The sequence below is a fragment of the Phocoena phocoena genome, chromosome 19 (genome assembly GCF_963924675.1).
Source record: "Phocoena phocoena chromosome 19, mPhoPho1.1, whole genome shotgun sequence".
Taxonomy (NCBI): domain Eukaryota; kingdom Metazoa; phylum Chordata; class Mammalia; order Artiodactyla; family Phocoenidae; genus Phocoena; species Phocoena phocoena.
Genome location: NC_089237.1, coordinates 13,565,943 through 13,586,475, shown reverse-complemented (window position 1 = coordinate 13,586,475; position 20,533 = coordinate 13,565,943). Strand labels below are relative to the sequence as shown.

The 20,533-nt window shown below is 38.1% G+C and overlaps 1 protein-coding gene across 1 annotated transcript; it reads right to left on the bottom strand.

The window, feature by feature from the left end:
- Positions 1–587: 587 nt before the first annotated feature.
- On the bottom strand, positions 588–20,005 carry NOL11 (nucleolar protein 11). Its single transcript, XM_065896955.1, has 18 exons — positions 19,855–20,005; positions 17,488–17,601; positions 17,310–17,366; positions 15,616–15,764; positions 14,416–14,473; positions 13,955–14,099; positions 12,389–12,577; positions 8,886–8,962; positions 7,598–7,721; positions 7,017–7,105; positions 5,930–6,004; positions 5,296–5,480; positions 5,001–5,126; positions 4,616–4,846; positions 3,740–3,818; positions 3,128–3,220; positions 1,162–1,269; positions 588–1,002 (listed from the first exon to the last, which is right to left on the bottom strand). The coding sequence occupies exons 1-18, from the start codon at positions 19,993–19,995 to the stop codon at positions 886–888; spliced, it is 2,157 nt and encodes a 718-aa protein (XP_065753027.1). The 5' UTR covers positions 19,996–20,005; the 3' UTR covers positions 588–885.
- Positions 20,006–20,533: the final 528 nt, after the last annotated feature.

Sequence of the window (20,533 nt, the reverse complement as noted above, 5' to 3'; positions counted from 1 at the left end):
AAAAATATATATATATATTGTGACCTTTCAGGTTAAAAGAGGTTTCAAAATGATTTATTCAACAGAGACTTTCACAGCTCATAAATGTTTCAAGTTACTCTTGGGAAACTTAGTGCATCACCTGAAAAAGTGATTTCACTTTTAACAAAAATAAATTTGAGTTTATTTTTAAGAAACAAAAGCATCCATTTCTTCTACATAAAGCCTTTCGTTTGTCCTAAACCCGAGTTAAAACAGGAAATTCTATGGTCAAAAGAGACTTTTTTTTTTTTTTTTTACTATCTAGGAATATATTTCTGTAACTGAAATTAACATCCTAATCACAGAGGTAATCTGAGGGATAATGTTCAAGCCCTGGGTATGTAAGAAGGTAGTGCAAGGAGGTAAAGAACGGGAGACGATGGCAGGAGATAAGCACAGGCGTGTACAAGGCCCCTTCCCACCCTGCCTGTGGAAATGCCCTCTTCTGTCCCCCATGAACACAGATGAGCTGGGACAGCTTCCGACTGTGATAAAACCATGTTTTTCCTAGAATCACTGTTTCTTCAATGGTGGTTTTTTATTAAAAGAAGAACTATTCAAATGGATGGTAAGAAATTCAACTTGTATCAATACACAAATAAGTTTACTTAAAAACACCTCCGTTACATATTTTTAAAAGTTGCAGAATCTCTCCCCACCAGTGTCCATAAGCTAGAATAGCTTCACGTGAAACCTGCAGTCTGACCTAGGAGAATCAATAAGTGATGGTCTAGGTACTTGCTCAGACATTTCTCTTGTCACCGGAGAGACAGTCACAAACAAAACACATCTCTTGCCTGGTTGAGTAGGAAGAATCCACATAAAAGAGCTTCATAAAACGTCTATGAAGGAGAACTGGTAATATCAGAAGAGTTCCAGCACTTCAATTGAATATAATTCTGTATTAGTCTTTTCTTGATTTAATTTCTGTAGCTCACGAAAACTTACTTCAATCTTGTTGAGCTCAGAACAAATGCTTATCTAAAGAAAAAAGTTCCAAAATCACTTTTACCGTAACTTGTACATATGGATAAATCCTCCACAATTACTTAGGGCTATTCCAAGAAAAATTTTAATAAATTATAATTTTGGTGCTTCTTGGTTACAAACAGAATTCAGTATAATCAAATAATTACATACCTGGGATTTCACAAACTTGTAAAGACTTAACAGTAGCCTTTTTGCTTCTGGTATCATTACCACAACAGTAAAATTAGCATCTAGAAGTAGACATATCCAATCCATAATCTGAAGATAAACAGGAAAAGGAGTTAAGATTTTAAATTTAATTTTAGGTTAATTCATTTTACAAAGTCCATAATAGTATCAAACAGTTATAAGAAAAAGTAAGTCTTCTTTACAGAAGTCTGAACATTTTAGAGATGAAGGAATTTCTAAGCAATCTAAAAAGCCTCTTTTCTGCTTTTCTACTTGTCATTTTACAAGCATAATTGGATCTTTTCCATCAGATTAATCAGTAAAAAGAAAGCCACAGTGATATTTAATCCAAGGGAGAGCTAGCACTTTTTATTTTAAAAAATTCTTGATAACTACTCGCAGCTACAAAAAAAAAGAACCCCCTCATCTCCTATTCTGAAATATACACTATGACCCAAGAATAAGGTGTCGTGTATTATAGATAAGGTACCAAGATCTAAAATAAAATTATTACTATACATTTATTAAAGTATCCTATGTAGTCTACACCTTCAAATGGTGTTGTTAACATGCAAATATCAGTGTCATGAAAAAGCATTAAGGAAACCAACTATCCATTTGCAGGGAGGGGGGAAAGCTGATACCTGTGTAACTCTCTACACCAAAAAAAACTTTATATGTATCAAAGAATTAAACAAAGAAAAGGAAAAGAAATGTACTAGGGGAAGACAGGGTGGCTATTTTTATACTCTTAGAGTGGGAAGGGCCTTAAGCATGGCGTACCCAAAAAGAAGCAGTAAAGGAAAAGCCTAACAATTTTGACAGCATGAAAATTAAAAACCCATCTATGGCAAAAATTACACTAAAGCAAGTAAAAAAGAGTGATAGGAAAAAAGTATTTGTAATACACTTCATAGAAACAGACTAATTTCTCTTAATATACGAAGAATAATTAATAAGGCAAAATGATAAAGACAGGAAATGCAACAGAAAAATTGGACAAAGAACCTGATTAGGCAGTACACAAAAAGGAATATAAATTGGCAAGAAATGATGGTCCACCTTTCTTATTATCAAAGAAATGCAAATTAAAATAAAACACTTACTTGTTACCTACTTGACTAGCAGAGAGTAAGGTCTCAGATCTTGGTGGCCATAGTACCTCTTGTCACAACCCTTTGGAAAGGCAGCCTGGCATTTTTGAAACTAAAAACGCATGCACTCTTTATCCAGTAATTTCACTAATGGGAATTTACCTAAGAGGTGTTCTCTCATAATATGTAAGAATATTTCTATAAAGATGCTCACTGAAAGTTTGTTTACAATAGCAAAAAACTGTAAGCAATTTAAATGCCAATCAATACGGGACTAACAAATTAAGATTTTCTATAAAATCAAATAGTATGCAGTGGTTAAAAAGAATGTGGCAGATGTATACAGCCTGATTCAGAAAATGTGTAAAATGTAGCAATGAGTGAGAAAAAACAAGCTGCAGAATAGCATGCACGTGATCTAATTTGCATTAGAAAGACAACAGAAAGATAAGTTAAGGTACAGAAAGCAAATTTCTGGACATAAATGCAACTCTTAGTATTGGTTATCTCTAAGAGGGACTTGGGATTATTAGGTTATTAGGAGGACACTTATTATCACTCTCTTCCAATGAAGCTGAGGAAATTCTTGAAAAGGGTCACAATAAAGAATTAGGAATTTTAAGATGAATTTAAGTTCCTAAGTATAGAATTATGGCTCTAAAAAATCCATCTACCAAATTGAGTGATCCACTCCAGTGGTTTGTGTACCTGGTGAGGGAGGAGGGTCGTAGGAACCACGAGACAGGGAGGAATCAGTTCCTGGATTCCAGATTCTGATACTATATATATATAAAACCTTTTTTTTTTTAACATATTTTTCCCAGCATCAGATCAAAATAAAAAGATTACCTCACCTGGTTCAGCGTTGGAGGGTGTATTCCAGGAAGAGTCATAGTAGCATTTTCACTACACTTCAGATAAAGGAAATACAAATACTGGAGAAATAGCTAGGTGTTGGGGGGGAAAAAGAACAATCACTTTGATAGGAAAATTTTCTCTTTGTAAAGCTAACAAAGAGACTGGAAAGAATTTTAAGAGGCTACTGAATTTAACTGTACATCAGACAAATATGCTAGACATCAGGGGACACATGAATCAAATGCACTCCCTGCCATCAAAGAAGAGTTCATTTGGTTTGGGAGAAGTGGGTGAGGAGCTTACTTTGTTTGTAAATAGTAAGTAGAGAAGAGAGAATCCTTCTCTGGGCAATTCTTTTTAGTTCCTACTCGTTTCTAACTTAGATGGATGAACCCGGCCTTCAGGTTTGGCACCAGGAACACGTCAAGCTCTGCCTCCTCCAGGTCACTCTAGTCTCCCAGGCACGATTTTTCACCTTGGGGGCAGGGAAATCTCTTACTCAGATGAAAGAACTTTATAACCTTTTGAATGCCCTAGAAGCTGGGTCGAGTTAAGGAGCAACACTTAACCCAGAAATAAAATCCTGTAGGATTCGTAAGAACACTCACAGTGATGTGTTGTGCTGGGATGTCCTTCAAATGAGGCAGAAGAAACGTCTCGCTATATGCTGAATGAAGAATTGCATTTCTACTTGGGAATAAAGGAAAATCTCATTTCAACCAATAAAGACTTTTCTACTGAAATAATGAGTAATTCCCTTCCCCAGTAACATTTTTCTAAATTTATACAAAAGTTCTACTTTTCTAGAAGAGTGTTATCACTGAACATTCTCCTCGTCACTAGAGATCATCTGGAATATTTTGCTATTATAGATAATTGGTGTTTATTCAGTATACTAATTTTTAGAAGTGATAGAGCTTCTATCCTAGTATAGCTTCTTAAATAAGAAGGTTTAGGGCTTCCCTGGTGGCGCAGTGGTTAAGAATCCGCCTGCCAACGCAGGGGACACGGGTTCGAGCCCGGATCCGGGAAGATCCCACATGCCACGGAGCAACTAAGCCCGTGCGCCACAACTACTGAGCCTGCGCTCTAGAGCCTGCGAGCCACAACTACTGAAGCGCACACGCCTAGAGCCCGGTCTCCGCAACAAGAGAAGCCACTGCAATGAGAAGCCTGTGCACCGCAACGAAGAGTAGCCCCCGCTCGCGCAACTACACAAAGCCGCACGCAGCAAAAAAGACCCAACACAGCCAAAAATAAATAATAAATTAAAAAAAAAAACAAAAACAAAAATAAGAAGGTTTAAGTAAGTTGTTTGAACACAGCATTGAATGTAATCCATTTTCAAGTAGAAACTGAAAAAAACTGAAAAAAGAAAAGGAAAAAACCACCTTAAATTATCTAATTACCCCTTAGTTTTTGCTTGGCATTTGACTACATCCCTGGGAAAAAGACAATGCAAAAGAAATGGTTTCAAAGGATACAGTAGCGCTGCTCTTTTCCCTGTAACAGGGCATGAAGTGCTCTCCTCTGTTGCAGCCCGAGGCTTCTCAATCAACTCCTGAGCACAGTTCTCACAGTTATCTTCTTCAGGATTGAAACCATTTTGAAGAATTTCAGTTTGTTCTTCTATTTCCCCATCTTGTATAGTAGCAGTATAGTCAGAAACTGACTCCATATTGATATCTGTTTCTTGAAGACTGTCATCACCAATGCTATCATGTTAATTGAAAGCAGGAAATAATTCTTATCAGTAGCTGAACTTACTGGAAAAATTTTCATTTTCTAAGACTTTAAAGTTTTAGAAATAAAATAAAACAATAGATTAAAAATGCAGTGAAAGTAAAGGACCATCAGCTTCTAACTTACCTCAAGAAAATTTTTAAGCAAGCGCAGGTGACTGACTCAGGGATGTCAGGGAACTGCTGTAGGCAGAGCTGTAGGATCTGCACATCTGTCTTTTCTAAGGCAAACTCCATTAAGCCAGGGCACAAGCTAAGACCAAAAACATGAATCATTTATATATATTAAGAAACTCTCAATTGCAAATAATTCATAAGGCTTTTACAGAGTATAAAAATCAGAACTGCAGAAAACAAGGTCAAAAGAGTTATGTGTATGAAGTTTGGTGTACAGAAACATTTACCTGTATAGAAACATTTACCTGTAAGAAAGCACACGTGTTTGGATAAGCTGCATCAGACAGTTCCGAGGATAAAATGATGGTTCTGCTTTATATCTTCCCAGAAGTCCTATTACTACATCCCCAATAATAGTATGAAAGTCAGGGGTCCGCTTAACAGCCAAAAATTTACGTAGTTCTACTTCAATATGTTTTTCTGAATCTTTCTGAAAGGGCAGAAGTAAAGAGTTGTGTGGTACATTAATAAATGTCGCTCTGCACTTAAAAGTTCCTAGCTTAACATTGTCTTAAATCACTAACAGCATTCATGCATTCCTGTGAAACTGGAGTTGATATACAATTTACTGGACAAAGACAAAATACAAAGAAGAAAAAAAAACTCAAGGATTTAGAAATCAAAATTTCTAAGAAGCTAAATTACAAACATTCAATGCAAAGGTGAATGAGATATGAGGCCACCACCATCACACTGATCTCACGAAATGCTTAGTGAGAGTCAAATAAGCCAAAGCATCACTCTGACAACCTCAATATACTATACAAATGTTAGCCATAGCTCTGAAAATGATCACAAGAGGAAGACAGAATAAAAAGTATACAGGATTTCTTTTAACCATGAGTTGATTTTTCATATTTCTAATATTTTAAAATTTACCTGTACGGCTGCTAAGAGTTGTGTGGACGGTGGAACCTCCGGCTGTACACTCACTTCAATTTTCCTTCTCCTTAACTGGAATTCAGTAAATTGATTAGGATCTCAAAACAACACAAAAGATGCAATAGACATTTAGAAGAATATAAAATGTCCCAAAGAGACTGGCACACTTTTGCTCTAATCACAAACTTTTTTTTTTTAAATTTATTTATTTTTGGCTGCATTGGATCTTCGTTGCTGCGTGTGGGCTTTCTCTAGTTGTAGCGAGTGGGGGCTACTCTTCATTGCAGTGCACGGGCTTCTCATTGCAGTGGCTTCTCTTGTTGCGGAGCACGGGCTCTAGGAATGTGGGCTTCAGTAGCTGTGGCTTGCGGGCTCTAGAGCACAGGCTCAGTAGTTGTGGCGCAGGGACTTAGCTGCTCCGGGGCACGTGGGAACCAGACCAGGACTCGAACCCGTGTCCCCTGCATTGGCAGGTGGGGATTCTTAACCACTGCGCCACCAGGGAAGTCCATTCACAAGCTTTTTTAGGGTTTGGTTTTCTTATAGTGAAAAGTGGGTCTATTTCAACTTTTAACTTAAATATCTTTAAAGTTTTCATTTTTTCATAAATAAAATCTCTATACTGTATTATTACTAATTGCAAACTGGTCCATTTTTACACCTGGGTCTTACACACATGCCCATAAAAACTACTAGACGACATGTGTCACTTTCGGATAAGGGCTGTCAGGTTACTGGGTTCAAGCTTCAAATCACCCCATCATTAAGAGCAAGTTGTACAAATATGAATTATTAAAATAATTCAGCCTTTTCTGTTTTTTTTTTTTTTTTTTTTGTGGTACGCGGGTCTCTCACTGTTGTGGCCTCTCCCGTTGCGGAGCACAGGCTCCAGACGCACAGGCCCAGCGGCCATGGCTCAGGGGCCCAGCCGCTCTGCGGCATGTGGGATCTTCCCGGACCGGGGCACGAACCCGTGTCCCCTGCATCAGCAGGCAGACTCTCAACCACTGCGCCACCAGGGAAGCCCGCCTTTTCTGTTTTTTAACATCTGTAGTAACATTTCTATTTCAACTACCAAACTTACGATTCTCTTTGACTGCTCTGAGTTCTGAGATCCAAGTCCATATCCCTGTGATGTTTCCCAGTTTACAAAATGAGTCATGGCATGAATGTCTAAGAAAACACAGAACACACAATTACTGGAATTTTTTTACCTATTGGTATTTACCCAGCCAATCAATCAAACAAAGAACAATAAAACAACAACCACTCACGCACAATTCAAAAGCGGCTTTAAAGTCCATTTCATTCTACCAATAACCTCAGATCAGTAAATCATAATATCCTAAAAGGCTATGTGCCCAACAGATGAGGCCACTGGTAAACCAAAGAGGGAAAAAGCATTTCTGATTTTGTCTGCAGACTTTCCCGTTGCCCCTAAAGTCAGAACACTGGCGTTCAAAATGCAGCGTAGCTCTTTAACCTGCAGCAGCGTCTGCAATGTGGACTGTTCCCAAGGTAGCTTCCTGACCAATAAAATCTGAATGAACACTGGCAAATTTCAACATTAAGAACAGGTTATGCAAACCGATAGCTGTGAAAATCTACATATCAAACTAGAAGTTTATAAATTGGTTTTTAGTAATAAAACATTTAAGTTCCTACCTGGATCTTGACTATGCTTGAGTTTTCCAAGAGCACCTGCTAATGATGACACCTCACACTTGTATGGGATTACAGTTAGAAATTTTCCATGTAGCATAAACAAATTTTCCCCATGACACCAGAGCTACAAAAAAGTTATCAAAAATGTAAGCAATCCTTTTTCTCTTCTAAGATCTGATTCAACAAAGCCATATAACTTGTAACAATAACTTGTGGTGGAAGTAATCTTAATATAACAGAAAAGGATAAGGTGAAGTTAAGCAACTTTCTAGAATAATCTCATATGTTCAATTTATTAATTGAGGTAGGTTTACAAAGCTCTTATTTTTGCCCATGTCTGAATAAAGCATAATTTAAAGATAATTTCTTTTGACTCATAAAAATTTGATCAACACATATATTTAAAATAAATGAATTGTTTAAAATAAATACTGTCAATATTACACATCTATTAACGTGATACTCACAAAGGCTACTGTAACACAGGCAAACTGTTTTGATGTACGAAATGAAAAAAGCAAAATTTAACAGTTTCTATCTCATGATCTCAATTATAAAATTGTAACACTGAGACAGGTATATGAACAAAAAGCTCAAAGGAACACGGAAATCAAAAGTGAAGTTTGTTAGAGCAGTGGAATTGTGAACGGCTAATCTTGTGAAAATTACTTGTTTAAATATAAATTAGAATTCTATGCTAAGAAACATAGTCTCCTTATCGTCTAAGTACAATGATCAACAACATCCTATATCTTGATTTATTTATATCTTATATTCACTAAACAACCAGTACTTACTGAGTACCTTTGTTAAGCACTGAAGATATGATGGAGAACAAAAAAGACAAGGTCCCTTGCCTCAGGAAGTTTATAGTCTGGTCACCTTAAATTTTAATTCTTTAAGTATTCTTATGTAATTCCATGATAACATTTAACATATAACCTAAAAGACTAATTTATTAGGCAAAGTAACAGCCCTTGGATATAGTTCAAAATACAAAAGTAAAAAGATAAAACCAAAGTGAGATTAAAAAGTTTTGTTAACTAGCTAACTGTTCTCTCCTGATCTATAATTAGCTTATAATTTAGTCTTTTGAAAGTGACAAACATAAGCAAACTATAAAAATAACCAAATTAAATATTATCTCGTAGGTAGAAAATATTTCTTAATTTATTTTAATCAAAACTGATAAAATATTTAGATCTGAAGAGGTCTCTTCCCTTACAGTCTATTTGTCAGACACAAAAATAAGTACATTTGAAAAAAACCCCAAAGTGCAAAAACTTACTTGACCGCTGGTCCCTTGTGGTAACTCTTTTGAAGTCTGTAGTGTTTGAAATTTTGTATTCCATATGGAGAGGCATTCTATAAAATAAGACATACAAATTCAGAAGTTGGGACTTCCCTGGAGGTCCAGTGGTTAAGACTCTGCGCTTCCACTGCAGGGGGTGCGGGTCTAATCCCTGGTCGGGGAACTAAAGATCCCGCATGCCTCGTGGTGCGGCCAAAAAATTAAAAAAAAAAAAAAAAATGTCCCAAGTTCAGAAGTCAGCCAAATATAAATATATGGTGCTGGGGGTGAGGAGAAGGGAGGGAGGGAGGAGGGAAGTCATAGTTAAACACATAGGTCTTGGTTTATTAAGAACAAAAATGAGTAATGAAGACAGAAATTCACAGATATGAGCTATCATGACAAGTGGACACATATGCAGGCAGGGGGCATATGGGAATCTGTGTACCTTCCCCTCAATTTTGCTGTGAACCTTAAGCTTCTCTAAAAAAATAAAGCATTTTTTAAAAAAATTAATGAATTTTCTATTGAAGTACAGCTGCTGCACAATATTACGTAAATTACAGTTGTACAACATAGTGATTCACAATTTATAGTTATTATAAAATACTGCCTCACTCCCCATGTTGTACAATATGCTTGTAGCTTATTTTATACGTAATAGTTTGTACCTCTTACTCCACTACCCCTATCTTGCCCCTCCTCCCTTCCCTCTCCCCACTGGTAACTAGTTTGTCCTCTGTATCTTTGAGTCTGCTTCTTTTGTTCTATTCACTAGTTTGTTGTACTTTTTAGAGTCCACATATAAGTGATGTCATACAGTATTTGTCTTTCTCTGTCTGACTTATTTCACTTTGCATGTCCTCCAACTTCATCCATGTTGCTGCAATGGCAAAATTTCATTCTTTTTAATGGCTGAGTAGTAGTCCATTATATATATGTATACACACACACATACACACACAAATATATATACACACATACATATCTACACACCCACACCACTTCTTTACCCACTCATCTGTTGATGGACACTTAGGATGCCTTCCTAACTTGGCAATTGTAAATAATGGGGCTATGAACATTGGGGTCCAGGTATCTTTCTGAATTAGTTTGTTTTTTCAGATATATACCCAGGAGTGAAACTGCTGGGTCATATGGTAGTTCTACTTTTAGTTTTTTGAGAAACCTCCATACTGTTTTCCACAGTGGCCGCACCAATTTACATTCCCACCAACAGAGTACGAGGCTTCCCTTTTCTCCACATCCTCGCCAACACCTATTATTTGTGTTCTTTTTGATGACAGCCACTCTGACAGGTGTGAGGTGATACCTCATTGTGGTTTTGGTTTGCATTCCCCTGATGATTAGCGATGCTGAGCATCTCTTCATGTGTGTGTTGGCCATCTGCATTTCCTCTTTGAAAAAATGTCTATCCAGTTCTTCTGCCCATTTTTCAATTGGGTTGTTTTTTTGACTTTGAGTTGTATGAGCTGTTTATATATGTTGGATATTAATCCCTTATCAGTCATATCATTTGCAAATATTTTCTCCCATTCAGTAGGTTGTCTGTTCGATTTGTCGATGTTTCTTTTGCTGTGCAAAAGCTTTTAAAATTTAATTAGGCCCCAATTGTTTATTTTTGTTTTTATTTCCTTTGTGTTAGCAGACAGATGCAAAAAACTATTGCTGTGATTTATGTTGGAATGTTCTGCCTATATTTTCCTCTTAAAAAAATAAAGTCGGGCTTCCCTGGTGGCGCAGTGGTTGAGAATCCGCCGGCCAATGCAGTGGACATGGGTTCAATCCCTGGTCTGGGAAGATCCCACATGCCGTGGAGCAACTAAGCTTGTGTGCCACAACTACTGAGCCCACGTGCTGCAACTACTGAAGCCCGCACGCCTGGAGTCTGTGCTCCACAATGAGAGAAGCCACTGCAATGAAAAGCCCACACACCGCAACGAAGAGTAGCCCCCGCTCGCCGCAACTAGAGAAAGCCCGCGTGCAGCAACGAAGAGCCAACACAGCCAAAAATAAATAAATAAATAAAATTTTAAAAAGAAAAAAAAAGTCAATACAGATGCTGCTATGGAAGGCTCTCTATGATATCTCAGGTAAGTGGATAAATTAAGATGTACAACAGAGGATAAGGTATGCTACCATTTGTGTAAAAAGAGGAAGAAAAATAAGTAGTAGCATTTGCATATATTTAAAAAAACTCTGGAAAGAGACATGGGAAACTTTACTGAGGTTACTGAGTTTTTGGGGGTTAGACCAGGAACTAGAGAGGGAGGATGGGGGTTGAGAGAGGAGAAGCACAGCTTGGTAAAGTGGCTAAAAGCCAGGACTTAAGAACGGTAAGATATATGGCGTAAGAGTCAACCTGCTTGGGTTGAACCCTAGTTCCACTACTTAGTTACCTAACATCTCAGCTTCTCATTTGTAAAATAAGGGTGATAATAACTGGACTTTCTCTCATAGGGTTGTTGGAGGATTAAATGACACAGATAATGAAATAATACAAGTAAAACACCTGGCACAGGACAGTATGCCATAAGTGGTAGCTCCTATCTTAAAAAGAAGAAACAAAACAAAATACACAAGGATGGCCATATCAAGTTTGTAGTCAATAGGGAGCCTGGCCTGAATAAAGCAGAGAGTTCTTGCTTTGAAATTGGGAGAAGAGACTGGAAAACATGGACAGGGTCTAGACTGTGGCGAGAGTTGAATGCTAAACCATAGATTTGGAGTTTTATAGTGTAGGCTGGGAGACCCCAATCTTGCACTGGCCAGGAACAACTGTGTCCTTCATGATAGACTACTATTGTCTGTGTGGAGGGGTGTTTGGGGGTGAGGAGGTGAGGTGATGATGAAAATCCTGCTCTGAAGTCACAGAGACAAAAGGCACACTACGGCTTCCCTGGTGGCGCAGTGGTTGGGAGTCCGCCTGCTGATGCAGGGGACACGAGTTCGTGCCCCGGTCTGGGAAGATCCCACATGCCGCGGAGCGGCTAGGCCCGTGAGCCATGGCCGCTGAGCCTGCACATCCGGAGCCTGTACTCCACAACGGGAGAGGCCACAACAGTGAGAGGCCCGCGTACCGCAAAAAAAAAAAAAAAAAGGCACACTAGTAGTCCCCAAATTTCAAGCTGTCCAAGACTAATGAATTTATATTCTGCTAAAATGTCACCAAGGTATGAATTCAATCCTCTACTGCAAGTCTTACCAATGTTTCCAATGCCTACAGGCTGGCACAGATATTTGCAGTTTTTATTTAAGACACTGGTGACAAGCAAGGTAGTGAGTGATATAGGAAATGTTTTAGAGAAACTGATCAAGGCAAGATGAAATCAAAGACCTATTCAAGAATTAGGAAGCTACAGTGAAAAAGAGAATGAATTAGGGTGGTAATAAATAAATGAAAAAGAAAGAGGAGACTTAAAAGTACACTTTGATGGAAAAAATCCAAAGGACTTCTTAACTGATTGGATTTTAGTTACCCTTAGAAGCTGATAGTGGTGGTCCCAGGACTGCTACGTGATCTTGATCCAGGATGGTGAGTGCAATGCCACTTCGAGCATTGCCAGACACCACGGACTTGAGCAACAGTGATCGAACTACCCTCTGATTCTTTTCTGGGTCACTTGGATGTATTGGTATCAAGGTTTCATATACACATCCGTCAGAGCCTGTTGGAAACAAGTATTTATTGTTCCTTATTGGATAAATGATAGTTCTATATCTGTTATAATTAAATGTACTAAGTTGTTAATAAGATTTTACCAATTTGATAGAGAATCCAACCAGAAAAATAAACAAATGTAATAATCACATCACTCTATGCTTTCCCATAAAGAATATACTACAAACCTAAAGTTGATGGAGGAGAAATACTAATAAAAATCTCAGTAAGAAATGTCATGATAACCATGAAATAAAAATTGTAAATATCTGTAATAACTTAAAATATGAGGGGACTGCCAGGAATACAGACAATTCAATCAGTAAAAGGCTATATCTCTTACTAGAAATTAATTAGCATTCTGGTCTAAATATTACATTTCTTGTTACTCCAGCACCCTAAAACCTTATTAAATTGCTGGGTTTTGTAGGTCAATTGTATTTTTGGCAATTTCATGTGGTTCTAGCTATGTTACATGAAGATTTTATGACCCTTTGGTTCAGATTCCCTTACTTCAATGTTCAAAAGCTAAAACATAACTCACAAACTTCTGTGTAATAATTAATATGTCCTATAGGTTAAACTTTAAGAAAACCAGTCCCTCTTAAGCAAAGGTATTAACCGGATTCCAATGACACTCTAGACATGATAAACGAAGAGAGCCTTTTTCTTAACAGCCACTGCAAACGTTTGCACATTGAAAAACTTCAGAAAGGTTTTAAACTGTGATAACATGAAAATGTTTCCTAAATACTGCTCTGTTTCTTCCTCCCTTAACCTTCCCAAAACAACTTCAAAAGAAGCCATAAAGGGCTGGGGGGAGAGAAGACCACAAAGGCATTTTTTCCCCCTAGATGCATAAGACTGGGATTAAACCTCAGAGCATTAGGTAGAAGTAAACTCCAAGGCATTAAAAAATAATCTGTAAAATGGTGGCTAGTAAGAGTCCAAGACTGCTTTGTTAGTGTCCTTTTACCCACCTGTCTCTGTCACTGCTCAAAGGAATGGCATACTATAGGTTGGAAAAGCGGAATGGGGAGGCCATGCAGTACCAACCTTAGGTATTTCATGATTCACTAATTACAATATCAAAAAAACTGGACTTATCATAATAAAGATTGATTTTTCCTTTTTTATTGGTATTATATTATTTATTGCTTATGATAAAATTTTAAGACATAAAATTTACCTGCAGAGAATTACTGACCTATTGCGTGACTAGACATGGCAAAATGCAAAAAGTGAAGGTATAAATGCTTGTAAGGAAGCATGGAAAGGGAAATACTACAACAGAAAACTGTAAAAACTGAAGACTCGAACTTAAAACACTATCCTGTAATACCCCTTTATTTATAAACTCTGAGAGTTTTAAAAAAGTACTTACTTAATGACATCAGAGAGATGAATTTCCGATGCACAGATGTACTAAAACTCTGTGTAACCGATTTTTCTTCTTGTCCAAGTAAAAGTGTGTATTTGCTTAGGATACGTGAGTTAAACTTTTGTACATAAGCAAAGTAATTTCCACGCTGGAAAAAAAAAAGTTATTTTATTTTAAAAATATTCCCATTTCCACCAACTATATTTAAATGTTGAGACCAGCTGTTGCCCCACTGTAATTACTTTAATGAGTGCTTAAAAACCTCTTGTCCAATTAAATTTAAGAAGTTATAAAATATATTTAATTCAGGCATAGAAATAATTATAACTAATAGATTTTTCAGTATTTTAAAAATATATTAAAATTTTCTGAAAGAAATACCAAAGTCCAATTTTAGTTTTAAAAATCATACAGATGACTCTGAAATGTCACAAAATGGGCCAGGAATTAAAGATATTGCTTACTTTTTCAGTAATAAAAATCAGCACAGGATGCCTAAATACCATAAAAAACTTTGTCCACCTAAAAAAAGAAAAAGAAAAATTATAAAATGCAAAATCACCAGTTGAAACACACCATCAATCTAAATTTAAGAGATTATCTTTTATTAAATATTTTTTAGAGCCAGAGAGGTAGCAGAGAACACTTAATTCAGTGTTTCAAAATATCTACCACAGGGACCTAGAAGGCATTCCTCTGTCAAATGCATCTCTGGATTAAATGCAAGTTGCTGAGCTTCCCAGAACTTTAAAGATAATAACATGAACTATAAAGTACCAAGGGCATGTAAGACAAGATGTGGTGTTCCCCAAACTTAATTGACCCACCCCTCCTTTTTTCAGAGTCATTTTGGGGCCTAGTGTTCTCAGGAAAACATTAGCATCTCACCTGCCTTCTTCAAGTGACAGCGGGAACTGAGGCATAGGGAGGGTAAGGGGCCTGTAACCAAGGCCGCACAGCCATTTTCTGGCAAAGTGGGGATTAGAACCCAGATTCTCTACCTATATCTTTTTGCGTAAAGATTTCCTCCAAATACAGTTGCTCACACTTTAGAGGCATTCATTGGGTCTAAGATATAACGGGTCACTGTCCACATTGTTGAGTGACTACGTACAAGTCTTTGCTTGGACCTTTAAAGATTTAGTTTACATCAGGTGGGCCGGGAGGGGCAGCAAGTTAACCAAACAGGAAATGGGATGAAAGAATAGGGATTGGATAGATGTAAAACTGTGAGATTTCCTTCTATCATTTGTGTGAGTCATTTCCCAAGTTTTATTTCAGAATCTGGGAAAGAAGAGGTCTCAAAGCATTATCCTGATTCCACTAACAAGCTGCACATTTCTTCAGGAGAAAGAGTTCTGACCTTGGCAGTCAGGGCTATATGACAGAAGATTCCGGTCTTGTGGGATTACTCACTTAATTTTCAAATAACTGACTATCCAGTTCTGTTATTAGGACAGGACTCATTTGACCCCAGTTTCCTCAATCACTTATCATGCCAGAGGCTTTTGAGGGATGTGATTTTGGCTACTGCCTTATAGACGGTTTTCAATCAGCTTACTTTTATCACGTTTATAATCAAAATACTTTTGAACAAGGCAAAGAATATAAAAAACACAGAGTGCATTTTCTTTTTGGTAAAAATTACAAGTATTAGAACTTACTTAATCACTTCTTCATCAGAGATAACAGTTTCAATTTTCTGCTGGGGCTCTGCAAGCAAGGCCTCTAAACCACGAATGGCACCTTCCTTGAACAGCACCAAGGGTTCTGTCCCCTGTATTGAATGTATCCTATATACCTCAGCGGACAACTAGAAGAACATAAAAACATTTAAATTTTTATTCTAAAGGAACTGCCACCTAATAGAATCAGGACATTTACAGAAGGCTTATCTTTTTTTTTTTTTTTTTTTTAATAGACTTATTTGTTTATTTTTGGCTGTATTGGGTTTTCGTTGCCGCGCGTGGGCTCTCTCTAGCTGCAGCCAGCAGGGGATACTCCTCGCTGCAGTGCGCGGGCCTCTCATTGCGGTGGCCTCTCTGGCTGCGGAGCACGGGCTCTAGAGCACAGGCTCAGTAGTTGTGGCTCACGGGCTTAGCTGCTCCACGGCATGTGGGATCTTCCCAGACCAGGGCTCGAACCCGTGTCCCTTGCATTGGCAGGCGGATTCCCAACCATTGCACCACCAGGGAAGTCCCGGAGAAGGCTTATCTTTAAGGGACTGATTTGCTTTCATTTTTACTCAATTTTGTTTCATAATTATGTATGGTTCCAAAGTTAAATCTAACATAAAATACATTCAGAAGTCTAACTTTTGATCCTATTCTCTATCCTCTCCCCTGCTCACCCCCATACGTAATCACTTTTATTCATTTTTGGTTTATCTATCCACTGTAAATACTGGAGGTTAGGCTATAACCTGGGTCTCTCAAAACTGGAGGTGAGGAGAGGTACAAACAAAGGCACTAATGCAGAGTTATAAGCTGTTCTGGTATTAGAAAAAGAAAGATGCCATATATAAATACACGAGCCACACACATATATATTTATGTTTGTGTGTGTGTGTATGTGTGTATCTATGTATGTATGTATACATAGCCTGCAAGCTCAGGAAAAGAAGTTAACACCATATGTAGGATTAAAAAAACAACAAAAAAAACCCATTGTGTAAAATTCAGGACCGTGTTACTTCAGGGTAAACAAAATGACTGGAGCCAGGTGGCAGCACAGGTAGCTGGCTAGAGGTTTCAAGGGTCCGGGTGACAACTGCGGTTGTATGTGAATCAGATCTGTTGTGAACCAATTCTAAAATATGCCAATTGTATTTAGAGTTAGACATTTAGAGCCATAAAGAACTTTCAAGATTAACCTAGTTAGAGATCTTCATTTTATAAGACAAAGTTAATTAACATACTTTAGGTCATTAGGAGAAAAGGCACAGTTAGTCATGGTTCTTTTCCACTGCAGTATGTGCCACTTTTAAAATGTATAATGCATAAAACTTGCAGGGTCTGCTCTACCTATTTTAAGAAAGAGAACAATGAAGTTCATTTGCTCTTGCAAGGGACACACCACAAACATTTAAACTCATGGAAATAACTATAATGTATCATTCATGAATTATTTAAATCCTCAACCTCATATGAAAATAACATATCATCTAACATTTTATAACATATTAACTCATAAGTTGAGACATTTTACCAAGACATACTGTAGGATAGCTAGAATGAAAAACTGGTTATAACCTTTATGTCATGTTCACAGACACTTTAAGATAAATAACTGCTACATTACAAATTATTCCATCTCACCAATAAACTAAATAAATGTGTTGGAAAATCCAAAGACTTACTGTCGCTTTAAATACTTTATCCAGGTTTACGTCTTCATTATTCCATATTCTCAAGACCTGAAATAAAAACATACAAGTTAAAAAAGCATTCCAATTTCCATTTACATACAACATGAATAGTTAATAAATCAAAATTTGATTTGTTTTGTATATATTATATAAAAGTTTTAGAACTCACCTTATTATCATGTACAACAATATACTCTCCCGTTTGAAAGTTGCACACAGCTGGACATGTTATAATTTGACCTTGTTTCACTGACCAGCTCCCCAAGGGTTTCTGATCAGAAACCTAATGAAATGAACATAAAATATTCAAAAAGTCAGTTTCAGACATTAAAGCAATTAAATTTACATTCGGAAGAAATCATTAAAACGATAGCATTTAACAAATCTCCTAAATTAAAACAATAGCTAGTCACAAAAAGACAAATACTATGTGGATTCCACTTAAGACAGAAAGTAGAATGGTGGTTGCCTGGGGTTGGGGAAATTGGGAGTTATTATTTAATGAGTACAGAGTTTCAGTTTTACCAGATGAAAAGAGTTCTGGAGATGGATGGTGGTGATGACTGCACAACAATGTGAATATATGTACTCAATACCCTGAACTGTACACTTATAGTCATTAAGATAGTAAATTTTGTTATGTATACTTTACTACAATTAAAAAAAAAAACTTTAAAAGAGTAGTTAAAATGAAAATATAAGTTCCTAAAGTGAAAAAAAGTAAATTAATATCGGCACTTTGACAATGAACAATATTAGTGTATTTAAAAAACTGATGCAGTTGTGCCCTTAAACAGGGGCATGAGAAACAGAGTAAGGATAGCTGGCATCATGCCAATTCTAATCAGCCACTCTATTCCTATGCAGGAACTGCAAAAAGTCCACTTGACAGCCAGGTAAAAACCAATGGTGTCTTCAGAAGCATCAAAACAAGCAAACAGTATAGTGTACTGTTGGCAACCTGTTCCCCAAACTTCAAAGCAGACAGCTAGCTTTTTTTAAAATTGAAGTATAGTTGTTGCACAATATTATATAAGTTACAGGTGTACCATCTAGTGATTCAGTTTTAAAGGCTATACTCCACTTATAGTTATTATAAAATATTGGCTATATTCCCCCTGTTGTACAATATATCCTTGTAGCTTATTTTATACATAACTGTTTACACCTCTTACTCCCGTATCCCTATTTTGCCCCTCCCCCCTTCCCTGTCACCACTGGTAACCACTAGTTCTCTATATCTGTGAGTCTGCTTCTTTTTTGTTATAATCACTAGTTTGTTGTAGTTTTTAGATTCCATACATAAGTGCTATCACAGTATCCGTCTTTCTCTGACTCTCTTCACTTAGCATAATGCCCTCCATGTTGCTGCAAACGGCAAAATTTCATTATTTTTTTAATGGCTGAGTAGTATTCCATTGTATAGATATACATCACCTCTTTATCCATTCATCTATTGATGCACGCTTAGGTTGCTTCCATATCTTGGAATGGAAGATAATAAATAATAATAAATAATGCTGCTATGAACACTGGGTGCATGTATCTTTTCGAACTAGTGTTTTTGTTTTTGGGGGGTTTTTTTGGATATATACCCAGGAGTGAAACTGCTGGGTCACATGGTTGCTTTTAGTTTTTTGAGAAATCACCATACTGTCTTCCATAGTGACTGCACCACTTTACATTCCCACCAACAGGGTACAAGGCTTCTCTTTTCTCCATGTCCTCACCAACACTTTTTTGTGTTCTTTTTGATGACAGCCATTCTGACAGGTGTGAGGTGATATCTCTGTGGTTTTGGTTTTCATTTCCCTGATGATTACCGATGTTGAGATACCCAACTTCTTAAAGACACAGAAAACTGTTCAGCAGCTCACATAGAAGGAATTACTTTCTATGGAACCACTAAAAGCAAAGTTTAGAAAATGTGCTAAAGCAGTCCTTAGGCTAAATGGGGGGCGAGGTGTGTAGACTTCAAGGGACGCAAATCCAGGATTCACAGGGTGAACCATAGCTGGAAACAGGTCACTCGGAATCAAGATGCCTACTAAGCTGCCAAGAAAGCAAAAAGCCAAAACAAAACACCGACAAAACTTTCCCTCCTAATGAGTGAGTAAGAAGCGTACGGACACAAGGCTAAAGCACTGTTCTGGCAGTGACACCTTCTCCCACCCAACCAATCTCCGTTCAACCTTTCTGCGGGCAGCTGGGGTGACAGAGACCCCAGAAGGGGATCTTAGCAAGGATATCTCCGGGAGATATGAAGCGAAAGCACAGGTTTCCTTTCCTTTCCTTTCCGAATCTAGCCCACGTGCACTTAGACGCTCTGCCGCCTGCAACTCGGAAATATGCCTCTCCGGGAAAACAACCGAGTCAGATTCTAGACCTCATTCAGCGTCCCAAAAAGGCCACAACGGCTCTCCGCTGAGCCCGCTGCAAGACCTCTTTCCAAAGCTGTGAGAAACCTGAGGTTCCGGCTCCGAACTCAGAAAGGGGCGAGACAGCAGCGACGGCGCTCCGATCCTATTGCTCTCACCTTATAGAGGATGACGGTCCTGCCGCTGTCCGTCACTAGAAACTGGTCTGTTTTGTCGCTCTGCTCCACTCCAAGGGGTCCGTCAGGCCCGGAACCCAGCGGTACCGCACTCAACGTGAAGCCTTCCTCCAAGGCTGCCATTTTGGTCCAACTTACGGAAGGCCGCGCGTCCGTCCCGGCAGGCTTCGCGCTTTCTCTCGTGAGAACTGGATTAGTTCTCGCCGACTGGATTAGTCACTCGCTAACTGAGCTACCTGCTCATTGAGCCTGCGACCTCTGGCGGGTAGAGATCGCTAGCGGCGCTGCGGACGCCGTCGGGTAGGCGGGGCCTGGAGTTTGCGTCTAGACTCCGCTTCCCAGGCCACACCACCGAGTCCCGGTGTACTGCTCTAGATGGGAAAGAATGGGCGGGCAGGGGAGATCTTACCTGTTAGGTACTGCATCCGCTGCCCCTTATTCAGCTACGGACTTGAGAGGCTGAAGGATGAGCGTGGCAAGTGGCCGAATATAAATAAACTAGATTTTTTTATTTGAAGCGAACTCTAGGAATTGCTAACACGGCTTAATAGAACAGTGTCCCAAAGGAAAAATATTTCTCTCTTCAGATTAACTCTTCATAACGTGCTGTACCTAACTGAAATGCCTAATACCCCCTGCTTCTCAGAACCCGCCACAAAGG